This window comes from Acyrthosiphon pisum, chromosome A2 (genome assembly GCF_005508785.2).
Source record: "Acyrthosiphon pisum isolate AL4f chromosome A2, pea_aphid_22Mar2018_4r6ur, whole genome shotgun sequence".
Classification (NCBI taxonomy): Eukaryota; Metazoa; Arthropoda; class Insecta; order Hemiptera; family Aphididae; genus Acyrthosiphon; species Acyrthosiphon pisum.
Genome location: NC_042495.1, coordinates 73,256,259 through 73,278,948, shown reverse-complemented (window position 1 = coordinate 73,278,948; position 22,690 = coordinate 73,256,259). Strand labels below are relative to the sequence as shown.

The 22,690-nt window shown below is 29.0% G+C and overlaps 1 protein-coding gene across 7 annotated transcripts in view; it reads left to right on the top strand.

Moving 5' to 3' along the window:
• The window catches only part of LOC100164904, a 224,385-nt gene that overhangs the window by 184,809 nt on the left and 16,886 nt on the right, over window positions 1–22,690 (top strand). For all 7 annotated transcript variants that reach the window (XM_029490139.1, XM_029490138.1, XM_029490135.1 and 4 more), the window contains one exon: window positions 1,104–1,402. In XM_029490139.1, coding sequence (XP_029345999.1) covers window positions 1,104–1,402 — 299 coding nt within the window. The remainder of the gene's footprint in view (window positions 1–1,103; window positions 1,403–22,690) is intronic.

The window sequence follows — 22,690 nt, the reverse complement described above, 5'->3', positions numbered from 1 at the left end:
GTGATTTTACATATTTTCGTCAATTTTTTTAACTTTAAATGCTAATAAAAAAAAAACTGTGACTAACGATTTTTAATATTTTTCAAATGTCATTGTAAAAATATAGTAGGAGCCCTTGTATTAAATTTTCAAGTATTTTTACTCAACAAATAAAGTTTTATTGACATTCATAGAAAAAAAAAACTAATTAAATTGTAAACTGAAATTGTCCGTAAACAGCTCAAAACAAATCAAAATATTTTGAAAATTTTATCATGTATAGAAAATGGAAATATAAACAACCAGTGAACATTTCATGTACCTACAGTCACCTAAAGTTACACCAAAAACCAAAATCAATTTTCTCGAAAACAGATTTTGCGTAAAAATTCCCGTTTTTCCTTAATTTTTCTTTTGTTTTTCACGGCGCTTTTGAAAACTATTGGAAAAATTTTGACCCCCCATAGTACCAACTAGATTCACTTTCCTATCAGAAAAGGTACTGTTGAAGAAAATCCAAGCACTTTTACTGTCCTAAAAGGTGATGACAGACACAAAAAAAAATAAAAAAAAATAAAAAAAAACACACATCATTGTAAAATCAATACATTCATCGTTCCACTCAGAATCTAAAATAATATAATAATAATAAAAATAAACATCACAATTTATAATATTCTTATAATTAATCTTGATGCTTTAATTGTATTTTTCTTTTGTTATTTTTTGATACGTTTAAAGTGTATTTCATTTAAGATACCTACCTATAGTTGTTCTCATTTCTACGTTTCAATTTCATATTAAAATTTATTCAGGGGGCATAGATACTTTATAAGAAAATATTTAAACGATTTAGAACGCCATAAACTTTGGCCCTCGATAACGAGAATTAAATAGGTACTTACATGTATTTTTATGCCATTTGAAAAGTATACTAAATCAACATTAAAACGTGAAAAGCATAAATTGTCGTCAGCAATTAATGCAACTGCGGTCTGCTGCAGTTGCTCGATTCCGTTCACAGTGCCAGACCATTATGTACATACCACGGTTACCGCACATTAGCAACAGAAAATTATTAGTGTTTCGATCAGTCTAACGGATCCTTTGGGTTTTTTTTCCAGACCCCAGTGGTGGAGTACAGGCTGACAACGACGACGTTAGTGACGGTGGTTCGCCAGTGGCGGCAGTTGACTTCGGTGAGGCGGCGGACAGTGACAGGAAGCAGAGGAGAGTGCACCACCACAAACGCCATTTGTCGAGATCTTCATCGGCGGTCGACTATGCCCCGGGGAATGCACTGATTAACGAGCTCGGAAATCCGGACAACATGTTCGTCACCGAAAACGGCACCGTTGTCACGTCACAGATCGGCGGCACCGCAATTCTGCCATGCGCCACCGTCAAGCCCGGCACGGCCACGGTGAGTGCTATTACAATAATTAATTAATACCATGCAATGACAAATAAATAATATTAATATGTAGTGGTGACAATGGCTACGATAACTTATTATAAGTAAAAGATAAATGATAAACCCGGTGGTCACGAGTCTGAAAATTCCACGTTAAATAATGTGATGGTCTTTCGTAATATAATACTGCGCATTGTTCTGTATAACAATAATATAGTCGAGTCGTCGGGGAGCGGATTACGACGATGGTTTTTATTTGACGGAAATAAAAAAAAGCCCTCTCGACTGACCGGAAGAACGCGTCATGACTGCCACTGCAGTGTTTATTTACGAAAAGGCCTTTTGGGTTTTTCTGCATGTTTCCTCTCCAATATAGATTGGTGGGACCACTGTTACGTATTGTTATTGATGTCAGGAAAAAAGATACAATGAAATCCTTTGATTTTGATAACGTATCCGTTTAAAATTGTATCCTGTTTTGTTAGGCCTAGTGTTATAATAATGATACTAACCTTTTTTGAATAATGATTAAGCATAATATAAACAAATATTTCACTAAAATAAGTACCTAACCAAAATAATATAATATATCAAATGTGTATAGGTACAGCTAGTACCTATACATAGACACTAAGTTAAATATTTAGCCAAAAATGATAAAAAAACACGAATGGTAGGTATTTGATATTTTTTTGTATTGACATTTTAAACAAAATATGTTTACTATCTATTATATGTATATATTTGCATTAGTTGATTAATTATTAATAACTTCCAAAATAAATTAGAAAATCTCTTTAGTAGTTCTCCGCTGAATATCGTTAAATGAGAATATGTTTATTTTCGTTTCGTACTTCTATCAATATAATATTCTCTCTGTTCTCAACTGGCATTCTAATGCTATGTGGTAAATTAAATACTTTATGGTGATTAATATCTTGAGCTCTATTAAAACTTTAGTGAGTAACTATCGGTTTTCATTAAAGATATGTTTGTTGTAATTGGTAAAGGTATATTTAAGTCCCGAATTATCAATAATTCAAAATATAGAAATGTTTGAAATGCAAAATAGGTAGATGTTTATTAGTTAAATAAGCTTCTACTACGCTGTATAATCAATGTACTTACCTATATTATATTGAAGCTGATGATGACTTACAATAATCTTACAAGTACAGTATGGTAAATTATGACTAGAAGAGTTTGATAAAGGGTAATCCCTCAAACTATTTATCAAATTGTTTTTAAATTAAAATAAATATATATAATGTATATGTTTTTATATAAATATAATGTAGGTACCTACCTAGCTTTTAAATATAATAATTAGTTCTTTAAAAATGTTCTATTAGTATATTTTAGATGAAAACATTACATTATAATAAATTATTTTCTAAAATATATAATGAACAAACACATTCTTACATTTTTTTAATATAAAGATATTGATGATTTTTATCATTAAATGTAATAAATACCTACGAAATAACATAATAATTTATAATAATGTAATTGATAAGAGCGACATCCACTTACCTGTTTTTTTTTTTTATTTAACTAAGGATTCAGACACCTAAAACAGCATGTCGAAACCCTTGAAGTTATTAACCTAAACATATTATAAAAACATAAAGTATAAAATATTGATTTTCTTAATATTGTGTAAGTACTACATTATCTTGGTGTTGCTCATTTGGTAGTGTGCCAACCATTGTTAAATTCGGGAGTGGGTCGGGATTTCTTATTGGAATTATTTATACTTGACACATTTTTTAATAACATTGAATTATAATGTTTAGTTAAGTGGTGTAGAAATGGAGTAGAATAAAATACAAAAAAATCAAAGGTTAATATGATAAACAATACCTAATAATAATAATTACTATTATAATCTGTACCAATGGCAATCATTTATAAGCAAAAAAAAAATTGTATTTCCATCGTGATCTCAAAATCCTTGTGTGAGCAACATTTTAAAATGTGTAAATTGGAAAATATTTTCTTAGTTCACCACTACGTCATTTTATTACGAATGTACTGTCAAAATTTCAAGTGATAATCTATCATAGACAAGCCCGGATCAAGGGGGGGGGGGTCCAGAGGGGGCCATGACCCCCGGGCCACAATAGTTTGAATTTATTTAGGGGCCTCAGATTTGTCCACTACTTTTTTCGTTATAGGCTATAACACTGCATAAATCACCTTAAAAAATCGAAGAAAAAAGCTTATAAATTATGATTTATAAATAAAATAATACATTATTTATTGCCAAGTACCTAATATCTATATATATTTATTATAACAGGTACCTAATATTAAATAATATATACATTATAAACATAATGTATAAAATAAACTATTGTTATAATTTTTTTTTTCGTACTGGGACCGCCTAGGCGCGCCTCTTTTAAAACTTTGGCCCCTGGGCCTCAAAATGTCTTAATCCGGGCTTAATCATAGATTAGGTTCTACATTGATCAGTCAGTAAGGAAACGTTTGATTATATTATATATATGAATACTAGCTGACTTCCTTGCCCGTTAAAATTGCCAACTATTATATGATTCAAACTTTGTTCAATTCGGTGTTCAAAATTTAAAAACAATTAACAGATTTAATTTGAAATTGGTGGATAGTAATAATATGTAACTTTTTTCACGCGGGTAATCAATTGATAGCAGAACTAAATAAATCCGACTTATATATGTGATTTCTATAGCTATTTTAATATATGTTATGCCAACCTAAAATACATTTAATCTATTATTTTAACCTTCATTGCATTTTCAAAATCTTTTGATTATTTTTTAATTCCATAAGTCACGGCTATTTTATTTAATTATTGTATTTATTATATTTGGTAAACCTTAAAATATTAAATCTTTAAAATGATGGAAACAATAATGAATATACTAATATAGGTAATACAATATTAGCACATATTTGTTTATTTTTACTAGCAATTGGTTATGACATGACAGCATACGACAGACTTCTTAACAAAAATGTTTGCACTATTTGACAAACCGATTGACTCCAACATGTTCAACATGAATTATTATTTACTTTATAATTTTTTTTTATTGATTATTAGCATATTGATCGTACTTTATTTATTTCATTTTTGAATACTTTTTAACATCAAATAAGTAATTAGATAAGTAATTTAAAATAAAATGTTTAGGAAAGTATTATACCTCAGATTACCGCATGGGTAAAATATATAGTACCTATAATAATAAATATTATAAAATAGGTAATTACAGGTTAAAATACAATCGTATCCAATAACGATCTCAATAATAATTTAATTTATTATTAACAAAAAAATTGTTTAGATTACCATCGTGGTTCTCAAAATCCTCCACAACTCTTTAAAATGCGAACATTTTTAAATTTCAAAAATCTTTTCTTAGACCACCACTACATATTGGTACGAAAGTACTGTCAAAGTGTCAAGTTCCTATAGCTATCATAGATTATAGGCTCTACGTTGATCAGTCAGTCAGTCAGTACACATAAATTATATATATATATATATATAGATATTTAGTAATTATGTATTATAACACACAACAAAGTATAGACTATAACCATCTGCGCATGTTTAGGAGTTTGGTGTCATTGATATCGTTAAATTTAACCATGTGATATACCTAGAAACCCTTTTAAGTTTTATTTATGCTTGGTTTGATACGCACGGTGGATTGGGGAGATTTCGGCACGAGAAAATATAAAAGTACCGTCCCACTTACTAATTTATCAAATATTGAGTTATAGACAACATGTGTTGTTATTATTTTATCATAACTACAATTTTTATTGTATTTTATATTCAATTATACATCGATTTCGACATTTTTTTATAGTAGCTTATGTAAAATTCAAAATGTGTTTAGAAAAGCTTTGAAAGCAAGAATTTAATTATGGGGAAAAGAATGTATATTTCATCATCATTTTTTTCATTTTTTTTCGACATAAAATATATTACATTTTAAAATAGGTATAGTTATTTAAATAGAAGCTGCTCACCGTGTAAACTCCCAAATTCCCGACGGCCCTGGATGTGTGTGCGTATTCGACTGTTGTTAGTTATTATATATTATGTGGGTGTAACGTATTAACGTCAATAATATTATATGTAAATATGATATTGTTTATTGCACTCACCTTGATTACAAGTGTTGCTGTCTGCATTATGATATTATTATATTAATTGTGTAGAGATGTCTTACAGATAATGAGTTCGATTCTTGATATGATTTCAATATATTATGCAACATAGTTCGATTTGTATCGGTTTAAAGCGTAGTTTTATACGATGACGTCAAAACCACTAGTGAGTTATTATGATATTTATCTGTGCTACATGTTACACACTGAGTGTTATAACTTACAATTAAGCTTAAGTAAGTCGAACACTGTCTACATATACTGCAGTATACCTATGTACATCTCTATGTATTCTGCTATTAAATGGAAATTTGATATTAATTATAAATTATAATGTGGTTTAACATTTGTAATGACTAAAGTAAACATTTTACTCATATTAAGTTTATGTATTTGGAAACTAGCCACTCAATTATATATTCTCGCCTTTAGCTTCTTTAGTGTACCTGACAAAGACTAGCTGTGATTTCTAGACATTCTTAATGTTAAGAATATTATCTGAATAATACATAGGGACTACCATGAAACCATTGAGTACCTACCGATTGGCAATTGCGAACCGAATGTATTCAGATATCCAGACACTTATTACTCCATCTATATAATATACATAATATGTGTGTGGAGTTTTAGTAAATATTAAATAAATAAATACTATTTGATTAAACTGATGCTTTCATTATTGTAGGTGTTTAACTAAAGATTCTTATTTTAGTGTAAATCAACTATAAGAATTATTTTACTCGTACAATTGAATTCAACTAATTTATTACAATCTAAATAATAATGGTAGGTACTAAAAATTGTCTAGAGGCAAATTACAAATATCCCATGTATTAATTCATAATAATGTATTAATATAATATAACTAATTATATATCAGATCGTTATTAACTACTTATTGAGTATATCATCATATTACATTTACTTGGGGACCCACCGGCTACCACCCACCCCTCTATTTAAGAAAAATCTTAGAGGCAATTGCCTCTGAAATTACCGTTCACCACGCCACTGGGTACCTATGTATAACAGCAATATTATGATAAATACTAAATATTTAATTTAATTTACCAGAAACCCTTGTTTTTGCAATTTTTTTTTAACTTATGTAGTTGAGTATGATGGCAAGGCTAACTTTAATTTCGCAGTAGGACTTTGTTTCAAAGTTATTACTTTTGGAAGTTTTTCATTTATCACGATAATCATGTCAAATTTGCGCGTGGCGCATATAGATAATTGATAAGACGGTTGATAGTATCGTATGGATTCAATAACCATTTAGATAGGCAACGCCAATGGATTTAACCGACTAGTGGTGCATTGTGGTACGATAAGGTGAGAAATATGTATCTACTCGTCTCCTACTAGTGAGCCAAATCCAAATTAAAATAATGATCGATAATTAATGATCAAATTGACGTTACCCATCTGTAATGTTATTTAATCTATGGTAGTATGAAGACGGGTCATAGAGTCATATATTATTATATTAATTTAGTAATAGTTAATTCTACGAGCCATATATATATATATATATATATAATATATTATTATCCATTTAAACCTTGCATAAAGCTAAGCCTTCTGTGCTGTATTTTGACTGTAATAAATATACTTAACGTGTAACATTGACAATTGAGTATGACAAGTAGGTACCTATAGTGACTGAATAAACTAAATAGTAAATATATTATTGTAGTGAAGTGTTAGTTTTGAAGAGAATATAACGCATTTAGACGTACCTAATTGGTGGAAATTTGAATCTTCATTTACTCCCACACCTGGTAAATTTAGTATACTCGTATTTTGCAAAATGTTACCAAGTGTTGCTAAGTCTTTATTTTATCAATATTTTCTTTGTATTGTGTGTTATGACTTATGAGTATACCTCGTAATTTATGAGGTTACTTTAAATTATGTGTTAAATCATTGGAGTTAGAATATTAAATGTTAAATAATTGCAATAAAAAACGATTCAAAGCTAAAGTGATGAATGGATCCCTATTTCCAAGAATTGTTTATGTTATATTCAAATAATAGTATGATAAGTATTTTCTGTAAGTTTGATTATCCTTTTAGAGATACAAGCTGCTGTATAAAGTTTCAGAAAGATCAAATTTAGAAAATGTATGTTTAAGAATACCAAAGTCTTAGAAAACGTATGTTACTTAACGAAAGTCCTCTATAGGAATGGACCAAAAATTAATTTTAAGATCTATCAATATAATAAAGTGTGCAAAAACCTTTTTAACAATGGTTTTGTGCACCACATATTATGTTACACAAATACTTGTTATTTTTATAGAAATACGCACACCTATCAAATATCAATCACTGTATTTACATAATATTTCCCTGTAGAAAATTCTTAAAAAATATAATACATGTTATTTGGGTATTCCATCGTAATGATTACCATTCACCAATGCACCTACATTAACTATTTACTGTGCCTTCAAAATTGTTTTGTATTTTCAAAGAAATAAAAATTATATAGATAGTTTTTTCCCAACATGATAATTCACATTTGCAAAACGATAACATTGTAAAAGAATTATTTCAAAGTTATGAAGAATAAAATTTCAAGACAGTATCTTTTATAAAACGAATCAGTTTAGTTTGTTTATTTTTAATACTAAATTATTTATGTTTGATCTTCTAAAATATTGTGTTGTCTTATATATTTTTTGATTTATAATTAGCTTCTTATATTTAAATTGGTATTCAGATCTCAAACAAAATTATCGTGGCATTTCTGTATTGAATTTCTACAAATGTCAGTAATGTTCAGGACTCGTGATAGAGTACGAGAATGAATAAGTACGGTGTTTACTTAATCCAATGAATTGTTGGTCCCTCAGGAATTCAAAGCTCATTGTTCAAGCATGCCACGTAGAAAGAAATAAAAAAAAAATCGAAAATAGTAAAATTTCGGGGTGTCTACATAAATCCAGTTAAGTTAACCATAAAACAATATAGCATTTGAGCCTCATATTATACGTATTAAAAATATCAATTCACTTGTGTGTACTGTAGATAAATCGATTTAAAACCCTTTTCACTGCCACTAGCCGAAGATTTATAACTTTATGAGCAAATTAAAAAAATAAATATTCCTTTTGTATTTTTTCAATATTTTTACATTGCTTTGAGTTGTGAAAATTCGGCTTATTCTTACTACTGTAGAAACGTAGTGTTGTTATAATTAAAAATATGTTATTATTATTTTAATTAACATTGAAGCAAGATATATATTTTATATAGGTAATTTCAAAATATTTTATTACGTTGTTCGATTATGAAAATTGTATATAAATATATATAATAATATATACATAGTTATAATAGAAATGGTAGTTTAATTCCTAAAATACTTGGTCGACATTTTATTAAATTTGATTTCCACGAATTTTTAAAATATTATGTTATTCATGCCACACATCTTAGATTTTTATGAAAAAAACACACAACACAAATGTCAACCAAACGTCAACACGTATTTTCGGTATTATTATTACTTTCCAACTATTGTTGAGTATAAATAATATACCTACATATTATACCTATATATTAAATAGTATACTTTGTCAGACTTATCGTTACCCAATGCAGCGGGTGGTGCGTGGTTATACGTGTTAAAACTCGACTTAGCCGAAGGGTGGCAGATACGAAGAACAGGCATGAAGGGCGTAAATTTAGCGGGTGGTGAGTCGCAGTCACCGTATAGTCGGTTACAACTCCGGTATAACGCCACTACGACTGGTGCACCTTGCCTCGGTTAATTCACTTTTTACCCTGCACCGTAAGAAACGAACAAAGTTTTTAAAAGCGCGTGTTCGGAATGTGCAATAAACATTTTCGGGGTACAACGCAAACACACGGCACCACGGCCTCGTCTCGGTCTTAACCCTTCGGCCGTTCTCCCGTTGGTTTCGACCCTTTTACCAAAACCTACCCTTCGCTACACCCACCCACCACCCGTCACTTAGGATTCATTGTTGGCCGTGGAAACTGTGCAACGGCGCCGCTATATATACACCGGGCGCGTTTTATCCACGCCGGGGCAGCAAGTGCGGGGAAGGTCAGCGCCGGAACGTTTTACGTCGTGAGTTTTAATTACAGATTCCACGTGCGAGAGAATAAATCCCCGGAAACGCGCATGTTTTCCGGTTTAACGACCGATCTGACGGCGCGCTGATAAACCGTCCAGTTTTTATATCGAATCCAATTAATAACCGTTTTCGAAGCCTTTCTCTGTAGTCGTAGACGGCAACATTATATTAAATGGAACGATCAAAACGTACACAGGTACCTATATTATAAGTAAGCACGTTTATTATAAGTTCACGCCGTCAATGTTTGTACAATTATAATGACTTTTTGGCGTATAATATTTCCGTAGTACTCAGCTCCATATTATTTCATTTTCGGTCTCGTCGTTTAAAATTATAATCGAAAATCAATAGACCTGTGTCAAGTTTTGAATTCTTAACATATTTATTGTCGCCTCACGAATATAGGTATAACTGTTTTATATCTTAGAGCCTTACAAAACCAATTTTCTTTAGACGGTTTCAATAAAAATGTACGATTTCGGTTAATAGGATATATAATTTAGTCAACTCAGGTCTAATAAATTTATATATTTTCGTTTTAAAGTTTAGTAACGAAATGACGATTTTTTAAGAGGAGTTGAAAAATGTCAGTTACTATAATATTAGCCACATAATTTAGATAATTTTTAGAAACTCAGCGACGAATTATTGTATATTTTCATATAAATCAATGATCTACGTGGTAGTATATCATGCTCTGTTATTTCGTTACACATACGCGTCACGCAAGGAGAATATTAATATTGATTTTAGAATAGTAGACATATAGAGATTATAATAACAAGTAAGACATTAGTAAGTAGATTACAACGCACTCATAAATAATGCATAAAGACAATATTGTTTAGTATAAATATGCAAACATTAAAATTAGATGACGTGGTATTTGGAAAATACAATAAGTTAATATGAACAGAATTTTAACTAAAGCTCGTATAATAACAAATTTCGTTGTAATTTCTATTGAAGCTGTTATATTACTAATATAAATTGAAGTAATTTAATATGATTACTACGCATAATTATATTATAATAGTTAACCACGCTAAAATATGAAGGTAACTATTGTATAATGTGTAAGATGACAATTCACCCGCATGTGTAGTCTCTGTCATAAACAAAATACGTACAACATAATAGGGATCAAAATTTCCGAAAAAAACCCTGGATTTTTCCCGTTTTTTTCGGAAAAATTGAGAAAAATTGGTTTCATTTAAAATTTCCGGAAAAAATGGTTTTGACGAAATAAACTGGTTTTTTTCCTGAAAAAATTGAAAAAATGAATGAAAAAAAATGGTTTTTTTTTCTAAAGAACTGAAAAAGTAATGTATAGTGGAAACAATCTAATAAATAATGATAGTTGATAATCATATTGTTACATACAGAATATTATATATACCATACCTAACTTAAAGTCTGTAGTGGATAAATCTAGAGGATTCTATACTTGATTTATGAATAATTATAATTTGTAATATTAACAACTAAAATACTAACTATTAAGTATTTACTAATTAGTTATTTCTTATTATTTATTGATATTATTTTATATTTAAATATATATTTAGTGTATTTTATTACCAACTCACTAAGTTTTAAAATATAAAAACTACCACTCACCGCTCACCAGTCACTGTAATATAATTTATAAACCTATCAGCCAGTTACTATATAACTTATTAGTTATTAGTTATTACAAATATAATTAGACAATATATTATTGTAAGTGTACAATTTTTAAAATTTAAAAATACAGGTGATTTATTTTTGGGTAACTACACTCTCCCACATAAATACCAATTTGATATGGAACTACGTTATTTTCAGAGCAAATATTGAAATATCCGTATTAATATTTTTAAATTTTAATACAATAATACATTGATAACCGTATTGGCAAACGTGAAATGACAATGACAGGTTTCGTTATCTATTTTTTAAAATGATTTTTTTTTACACAGATTATTTTAATTTTTAAACGTAAATAAAATTTTTTAATTTTCCGAAAACTTCGGTTTCTTTCGGAAATGTATTATTTCAATATTCTCCAATTTTTCCACGTTTTCCGAGGCTCTGGGAAAAACCGTTTTTTCCGACATTTACCCGAATTTTTTCCGGAAATTTTCTGGAATTTTGATCACTACTGAACATAATATCATATACATTTTAATTAACATAATATAAAATAGACAATTTTCAAAAAGTAAAACCAATTTTGAGATTATTATTTTAATATTAGTCATCGGAGTGAATTTACTTATTATTAAATTTAAAGTAATAAAGTAATAATTATCTAGGTCATAGGTATTTTTGATACTTTAATTTTAAAGTGAGTTATAACGCTGCTATGTATAAAATATTAAAATTTAAAAATGCAAAAATAATAAAAATATTAAGACATGCCCTAGATAACAGTTTTAGATTTAGTTTTTATCGTATATTTAATATGATAAAGCTTAATACTCTAAAATGCATACGATGAACTTAAATTTGCTGTGATGCACGCTTATGAGATGGTGACTTCACATGTGGTCGTCTTAATGCATATTTTAAATATAGTTACAGTTGGCGTTTATCTGTAAGAAATGTAAATTTTTACTGTGAGACCTAAGCTTAAATTAATCGGACTTAACCCATATTACGTTGTTACAGGTGATAATAATTATTATTTATTAATTATGGTCAGCGTTGAATCCAAACATTTTTCTTAGTGACCTACTCACTTTCAGATTGAGTGGAACGATGAATTTATTGATTTTACAATGACGTGTGATTTTTTTTTAAATTTATTTTTTGTGTCTGTCATCACGGTTTGGGGCAGTAAAACTGCTTCGATTTTCTTCAATAGTATCTTGTTCGATGGGAAAGTGAATCAAAATTTAAAATTCCCAATAGTTTTCAAAAACGCCGGGAAAAACAACATAACAATTAAGGGAAAATGGTTTTCGACAAAATCGATATTGGTTTTTGTTGTAACTCTAAAACAAATAAACGTATATACATGACACTTTTACTGGTTATTTATATTCGCATTTTCTATATACGATAAATTTTTCAAAATTTTTCAAAATATTTTGATTTGTTTTGAACTATTTACTGACATTGTCAGTTTTCAATTTTTTTAGTTTTTTTTTTCTATAAATGTCAATAAAATAATTTTGTTGTGTAAAAAAGCTTGAAATTTTAATGCAAGGTTCCTGATATAATATTACAATAGCAGTTGAAAAATATTAAAAATACATAGGTGTGTATTTTTTTTTATAAGCATAACAACATAAGTCCGAGTTTTGACAAAATTTAATAATTATTTTTTAGTTAAAAATTTATAAAATGTTCAACTTTTATAGCTAAGGATTGAATATTTAAAACAAGGTTCCACGTAAATAGGTTATGTCTTTTGCACAAATTACTTTCTTCGCAATAATATAATTTCTTTGTAATATAAATTTATATTATATTATTATTATTTCATATTTGTTATAATTAATTCAGTAGATATATTTAAAATTGTATATTAATTATAAATATTATACATATATATTATAGATATCTATAACATTCTTTATTTTTATTTTTTTAATGAATCAAAATTGACGAATTTTTTTCCACATACTAATTGATTGCCTCTTTGGTGAATTCTTGAGATAGTTCTTCGCCTTCGATACTTATTTTCATGCGATATACCAATGTGTATGTATTAAATAGCTGGAATAATATATTTTACGCTGAATCATGGAGTGCTTCTCCCACCTTTATATTACTTTGGATTATATTTAATTAACTACATAAACATAAACTGCACCTACACTAAATTATTTATTCTTTTAAATTACATTTACATTTTACATTTCACATTTAGCATACCAAAAATGAACACTTAATATTTTATTAGATAAATATTTGTATTGTATACCAACTTCCAAGTGTAGGTACATTATAAAATATTATGATAATATACAAAAATACGAACAAAGTACGAACTAGATAAAATTTGCTACCAATAATGTCCATCAATATATTGATGACTGAAGCGTTTTTTTCAATTATGAAAAGTGTCTTCAGACACACATACAAAATAACAAACATCTGTGGAAAACCAATATGTCCATTGCTCCGCTCAGAATCTAATATACTATGAATTTAAGTCAAAAGATATCAGATATATTGGTTGGAACTTAAAATATTGTAGTTTATAATGATTTTTAACATTTTAATATATCATTACCAATTATTTTAATATACACACATAATATTAAAATATGCCTATTCTATCATATTATCAATTTTCGTTGATTCAGTGAATCTATTTTGCACCGTTTAATTATGCAGCCAATGTATTTTGTACTGCACATAGCTGAAAATCACCTTTCACAGGACCATCAGAATATTGGTAAGGTATTGAGAGAGCTATTGTATTGTATTGAAACAAATTTATATTCCACGCAGCAGTACAGATATGTCAATACATCATATATAGTACAGATACAGACATATAGTACAGATCAGTGTTTGGAAAGAACGTCGTCCGAAAAGTCCGGGTACAAAAAGTCCGGATTCATTTTTTGATTGCCGGACAAAAAGTCACCCTCTGTTTGACTGAGCCTTTACAGCAGGTTAATGATTCATGAAAAAAATGTATAAAAAATAAATGAACGACCCAATGAACGCGTTCATTTTTTGAAAGAATGTGAACGTGAACGCGTTCGTTTGAAAAAAACACGAACGTGAACGTGAACGTGAACGAGTTCATTTTTTTTAGTGAACGTTCCGAACACTGGTACAGATATAGTCAATGCATCGTATTTAAGTTACCTAACTACTGTCTACTACATGATTTTTTTAATAACAGTTAGGTACCTAAATTATTTTTATATAAAAAAGAATTTATATCGAACTCTTTTCCTATAGGTAGGTATAATTGCAATTGTGCTTGAATGAATAGTTGTACATTTGATTTTGATGTATAGGTACTTGAACATTTAGATTGCACCATCATAATACTACAATATCAAGTTTAATTTTTAATTTAGTATATCTAATAAATAATATACAATATTTAGTCATCTTGTGCTTATAATTAACGTAATTTTATCGCTAGTGTGTATTTATAATTATTTTCGTACCTATAATTGAAATGTTGCCGTGGCGTGACATCAGAGAAAATCTTATTTACATATTATAAAACCTAGTCCTAACTTCTAGTTATATTAATGTAAATGCATACTTACAATACTATTGAACAATGACGGACCAATGAATAGAAAGTAGGTAGGGGAACCGCCGTCGCCATTCCCTTCGTCGTCTGTTATGAGATCATGGACGAAAATAAATAACTCCCACCTAGAAGCGCACTGACACACAAAAGTGTGCAAGTTTATTTTCAATTACTGTAAAACCAACTAATCAGAAAGCTATCACGAAGTAGTGGATATTCCAATCGTGTGAGTGGCAATTTAAGGTTGCTGGTATATAAAATGAGATTTTTTAATTGGAGCTATATTATTTATTATGTATATTACCTACATTACTATTTAGTAGAATAGTGTATACTATTTTTGTAAACTACATAGGCAATAATTAATAAACTATAGGAAGAAATAAAACCCTTTGGTTTTTATTTTTTTCTATCGTCAAATATGGTCAATATAATAATGTATTAAATTAGAAAATTTAAATGCATTACATATTATGACAGGTTATCATAATAATTATTAACAGATTTATAAGTTAATAAAGAGCTTAGTGAAAACCACGAATGCTTAAAATATATCTCTAACATTATTCATAGGTTTCGGAATAATTTGTATATAAGACATAACTAACCTCTTTGAAGTATCAAATTGATTACATTTTTAATCAATAAATACTTTTATGTTACTTTTATGTCCATAGGAAAACAAATATAATGATATTATAAAATCTATACAATTTTTCAGAATCCAATATAAATGTCAACACAATTATGAGTTCAATCCTAAATAAGCGAAGTATTGGGTTTATAATAATGTGTTGGTATAACTGTTTCGGCGAATAAAAAGGTTCGAAATTTGTTGTGCTGAACATATCTATTAGTTATTTTTAAATATGTAGATTGTTCAATATTAAATTTGACAGTATCTCGTATCAGTGAATGGAATAGAAAGTCTATTATCGGTTTTGTAAATATAGAATTTTTAAGGTTTGGGACATTTGCGATGTCTCATTAAATGTTTAACGTATTGCAATAATAAATACATCATGATAATATTGCCATCCCCCAAAACATTTATTTTTATAATATGTCACTATATTTTCAAAAACTTCAGGCACCATCGTCAAGCACGATCTAAGTCCATACGTCTAAATATAAGTTTAGGAGAACGAACAAATATCTCGTGGAGGATTTCATTTTTGATTAAAATAACAATTTATGAATTAATTTTATTATTTTAATAACCTCGATTGCTCTAGGTCCTAGGCACAACATCGGACACTAAATAGGAAATTATAGAAAATTGAGTTACATAACAAAATAGTAGTGGCCTTTGAGGACGAGAATATTCTCGTAGTTTATTGCAATAATATTACAATTTAATAAATTTGGTAGATAGTATAAGTACATACACATAGCTGCATAAGTACCTACCCATAAAACCCTGTATTCATAAAACGCAAAATAGGTTTTCAATAAATTCCACTTATACATATTCACTTGAAAATATAAAATCATTATTTAAGTTCCGGTAGGAAATCTTTTTAATCAAATAAAGCATGGGCAATAAATAGAAAATATATTTTTTTAAGCAATAAAAGTTTTTAATCTAACAATACAATATGATTGACAAAAAGTTCTTTTTAGTGCACAAATTATTATCTCAATACTGAACTGATATCGTGACAATAAAGGAGTAATGGAATTTTTAAATTAAAAACATGATATTACAATATACTAAAATATTCGTAGAATGGTATAAAAACGAATTTTATTAAATACGTAATAGTAACTTTATACTCAACGATCGCATCGAATAATACGTTAACGTGATAGGTCTGAAAATATCTAAAAATATTCACACATACCTTCGTCAGTGCGTGTTAATTTAATTTTTTTTATCACTGACACACAGATTAAGCTCACGTTGAATAAAAAAATATCTCCCTGTTTGGACGAACATTTTAATGCACACAATTATATGAAAAGTTACTTAGTGGTTGCTGTTATAGGGTTTTTAATAGGTAGGTACCTACCCAAAAATTATCTTTATTATTAACAAAACACGTTGCGTTTACAATGTTCTCATCCAACGGTTAAAACACATTTTCTTTACACAACACAACAATGTTAAATCGTGTGTACATTTTATAGCACACAATCGTCTATAACCGTAGATTTTATGGCGATGAGTATGTTGGCCATAATAATATTGTACGGTATAGTACAACTTTGGTATTTAAAATACGAAAATTTCTATTTATTGTTCTCGTAACACGTACGATTTATCGATGACGCGCTGGAAATTTTCTTGAATAACGTTCCGCCATGAATAAGTTATAGTGTATACATATATGGCATGTTTTGTCAAGTTTCATACACGCTAATAACATCCAGCTATGGCGAATGCAGCGTGGTTCAAACTTTATGTCTCGCACAATATTGTTGGTTCAAATGTAATTCCAACCATGTTTGTAACAGACAATTCGAATGACCCTGTATATCTTATATTGTAAAGGTACTGTGTTTTTTTTTTTAAACGCGCCTTTTAAAGTATTTGCTTGAAAAATAAATAAATGATATTTTTTCTTTACTCTCCCCTTCTCGTTTCGAAACGTTGAATATAACATTTTAAATCTCGATCATCGTGTTAGTCGCTTTTCACGTCATCTACTCTCGTATCTGATTTTAGTATAACTTTTGAACATTTCATTTTAGTTCTTCTCATATAGAATTCTAAACTGCATTGCATTCACACCCATCTCATAAATTTGTTTTATGATTCTTTTTTTTATATATATATATTCATATTTTCATAACACGTCAAATCCCCTTGATCTGTTTTATTCATTTTACCAATAAAAAGGTCCTCGTCAAAACTGCCTCATACATGCAGCTGCCTATTTCAGAGAATCGTAACGAGGGTATCATGTACCATTTCCATGGAAATCAAAGAGTTGCATGTATACATATGTTAAAATATAGGTATACAGAAATCAGCATATATATAAAATACTTGTATACTAATACAAATGTAGAATGCCTTCGTTGAAATAAAATCATGTCTTTGGTAATGACAATTCAGAGAATTGAGTGATTTTCTTATACTTTACCTTCAAATCAATACATTTCCATATCACTCGTCACTTTCATTTTTTTTTTTTTTTTAATAATATGCAAAAATAAGAATTTAGAATATATTTGGAAAATTTGTATAAATTAAAACTATATAATAAAGTAGGTATTACAAATATATTTTTATGACACAATAATTTTAATACATATAGGTTGTAATTTAAAAGTTATTGAATATATAGGTAGGTAGTCGTTATTTTGATAGTAAAAAATAAACACTTTAGTATATTATAATATACTCTATATATTGTTATACGTAGAGTTAGGAAGTCACCATTATATTTTATTTCATGATTCAAAATAGAAAGTTCATACTACATTTTGTATTTGAATTATACCGCATATAAAACAGAAAAATACAAAGGTTCAAAGATGCTTTTTCATTAATACACTGACTCTTTCGAGACTGACCCGCTTTGATTCAAACTGATAGTGCCTAGGTGAATTCCTTCTACGTGTATAATGCGACAGTGCAAGTTCACAAATTAATAAGCATTCTTAAAAAAATACACCACAAAAATATTTCAATAAAATATGTGTTATTATATAATTATAACATATTATGATTTGTCATGACGTAAAATTATCGTTATATTTCTAATAAAAAGTAATATTTGAAGTTTGAACCTCCCTGAATGAACATTTAAGCCATGTCTATACACTAATATTCTGTTATGAATTTGATCTAAAGTACTTAATTGAGAGGTAAAATTGTGGTTTTAAAAACGAATATGTATAATAATATAATATAAGAAATATGAACAATAATTGCGTAAAATGTATTCCAATACAAAGAAAGTAGGTAGATACCTACTGGTTACTATACCTACCTAGTAAAATATTTCAATAAAATATAAACGATGACAGTAGGATGAACCTAACATATATTAGATTATTTGCGTTTTGTTTTGGGTATAAATTTAAAATTATTGAACGTCCAGCCGTATTATAATGGTGAAAAATATATTTTCCAAGTATATTATTTTGAATTATTTTATAAAATAACTGTAACTATCGATTTTACACATAAGCACCCAACCGAATGTCACAGAAAATAAGAACAGACTGGCCATAAACTTACCAAATCTCTTATTTTCTTCATCTTCACTTCTATTGTTCAAGGATAGAATAAAAAAGTGAGTACTCATACTCAATGTACTTGAGAAATGGAAAACTCAGTCCATGGCAGAAAACTAAGAGTTCTTGACGTATATTTGGTTAGAGCTTTTAATAAACTACGTTAGTCCAAGGATCATGTAAGTGGAGAAAATGTTCTTATTTTTTTCCTCTCCAGTGGTGTAAAATAAGTTTGAATAAGTTTAATTTAAGGTAGCGTTTATGAAACGTCATTATGAGCAGGGTACCAGCAGGAAGGAAAAATAGAATTTTAACGATAATATAAGTTCAAAGTCACAGTTGGAGTATGTAAGGTGAAAATAAAAAAAATGAGAAAATTAGTAATAAAAAAGTTTTATTTTTCAACAGCCTACTAAAGAACTTTCTTTTAATTTAAGATACGATATTGATGTTCAACTGAAAAATACTAACAATATAATATATTATACTTATTATATGTCGCTTAAATAAAAAAATTGGTAAAATAATCAACTATTTTACCATGTAAGAATTTTGTAAACAAATAATATAGATGTATTAATGTATTATATGTATTATTGAACAATGTATCTACATCAAAAACTGTTTGTAGGAAGTAGGAACTAAACTAAATCTTTAATATTTTTTACAAAGCATCATTATAGCTGCTTATAACAAATAAAATATATTGATACAACATGCCTTTAAATAATTTTAGTTGTTTTATTGTAAATCTTAAAGTCTTAATTGTAGAAACCCAAGACATTTTGGTATTAATTATTTTTCATTATTTAACACAATGAATTTTCAAAATATTTAGATTAATTTAGATTTTAACCTATTTATACCACCCATTTATATATGGACCATTCTACAGTAGCTCGATATTGACTTTTAAGTTAATTACAATAATATAAAATGATATAGTATAAGCGATGATTTTAACAAAAAATAGTTCAAACAACCATATTACTCATAGAATATTTTAATATAGGCTACCTTAATTCCCATTTGATTGTTATTGCAATCATTATACGTCCAGTCCATACTGTTGTTTTCAAACAGTCAAGTTGGAACTTTAAACAACATTGTTTTATTTGATATTGATGTAATGTAGTTGTAATTTTATAAAGTACTTCAGTTGAAACTATAGAATTTGCTAGGTAGTTATTTGTGAATGTGTAGGTACATAATTATAAAGGTCGCATTTAAGGTAATGAACAAAAAATCGCTATTTTTAATGATGTTAATTATAAAGACTAAAGAACATTGATCAATGACGGTATGAAAATAGGTGTTTAAAAAGACCCAAAATATGCGTGTTGCCTCCATCCTAGTATGCTCGGTCATTGTAGAAGTGTAGAAACTAAATTCTTAATATGTTAAAGTATGTAACATATCTTATTACATCATTAAAGCAGAACACAATTAATTACCACGTTTTATAACTTATGTAAAATTGTTTTATCAATCAACTCATTGTCATAAAGCATATTTCAACTATAGGTCCGTAAAAATATTATTGTATTGACTGAAGAGCACATGATTTTTTAGAGTTTTCGCGCAGTGGAAAAATATAATATTACAGTAAAATCAAAAAATCTAAATAGAATGAGAAATAGTTGCTTGATTAGGGTATTTTATGATTTGGCATTGCAAGAAAACGATGTAAATAATATTGCTTTGCCTATAAACCAACTGTGTATAAATCAGACAATTTTTTTTAGCAACTATGACAAATTAAATGTAAAACCATATAAATATCTGCCGTATTTATGACGCGCCTGAGTATTCACTGACCACGCGGTATCTGAAAGCTGTGACCTACCGAGCGGAAATCGTAGCACGAAATTGGATGAGATCGAACTAACGTAAAACATAATAATATCTTAATGACTCGGTAGTTTTACTGTTTGCAAACTATGATATAAATTCTTGTTTCGTACTGCTTACCACTAAGTTTTTGGCGTCCATTTTGCGAGCGTGCCGACGTAGCGTCCCGAGACAAGCGGACAGATGTGGACTGTGGAGACGTGCGGATAGCTAGTGAAAGACTATTGAAAATTGGCAACAGGAGGGGGTGAAACAATAACAATGCGAACAACAACATCAACAACAACAACAACAACTACAACATCAACAACAATGAATACGACAACGATGACATCAACAAATACAACCGAATACCGGTGGTGCAAGCGGACTTCGCGTACGCCTTTGTAGAGTGTTTTGTGGGTGGAGGCTTGTGTCTTGTGTGCGTGTCAGAGAGAGACACACACGGTGGGGAATTGTGGTAGTCCGACCGACGCTGGATGATTCCCCAACGTTTGAGTTCACTCGCTCCAATCACCATCACCATCTCTCTCACTCTGTCTCTTTGTCTCTGTCTGTCTCTGTCTCTCTCTCTCTCTCTCTCATTCTATTTATCCTTCTCCACTATACCGATTTCTCTGTCTGTAATTCTCTATATTTTGTATATGAACTAGAGCGAGTGCGTTCGCGCGCGCGCGCGCGCGTGTGTGTGTGTGTGTGTGTGTGTGTGTGCGTGCGTGCGTGCGTGCGTGCGTGCGTGTGTGTGTGTGTGTGTGTGTACATTTATAAATTCCATCCCCAGGCATGTTATGTAACTGCTATTAAATTTGCATACCGTTCAAAAACACGTATAGACGGCACATATGCCGAGGGGGAGAGAAAAAACAAATGTTGACCTAAAATTAAGCTCGTGTTCGTTTCGGTATATGATGTGTAAACGGTTGCCAAAAACCGTATGCGAATGGACTCCAAGAACTTGACTTCCGCTCTCGCGTATCTTAATTATAATGAATATTATTATATACGCATAACCACAGTCAACCACTCTTTATTGGCCTGTTCTGTTTATTGATGAATCGCAATATTCGTCGACTGTTCTTATTAGAATAATATATGCAATATTATTTCATTTAAGCTTGGCTCTACGAGGAGATCCATCGTCAACGGTTCACAACGAGTATTCGCATGACAATTCGCACGACGATCTAAATTTAATTTTTACTCTAAAAAAGTATTTCCATAGTATTTACTTCTGATACTAACATTCTATAAAAATTGAAAAAAAATTATATTAATACAAACCCGACAAGGTTTAAACATATTACATATAAGTATGAAACTATAGGTAAACGTTATATAATTTTGTTCCGCCAAAAACACATTTTTAATTTTTTTTTTTTTTGTAATTATACTTAAAATAGTATTTAAGTTAAAATTATTGTTTGAAACAGGATACAATCAGAATATTTCGATAGTCACTCCACATAATTTTAAAGGCAGTACCTATAGAAACCTATTACAAAATATATTTTACTGTTTTTATGAACATTGTGAATATGTACAACTTATTTTTACTCTAAAATTGTTTACTTTTTTATCAGACGCATGTATAAAATTACACTACAAATGTATTGAAATACATTCGTTTTATGAGTTGTATGGTTTATATTTCCTTTATTTTATATCCAATATCATGTTTTCGTGAAGTAATCATTTCAAAAAATGGGCAAGTGGGAACCGCACTGATGTATATACATTAGGTGTCGAGTGGGT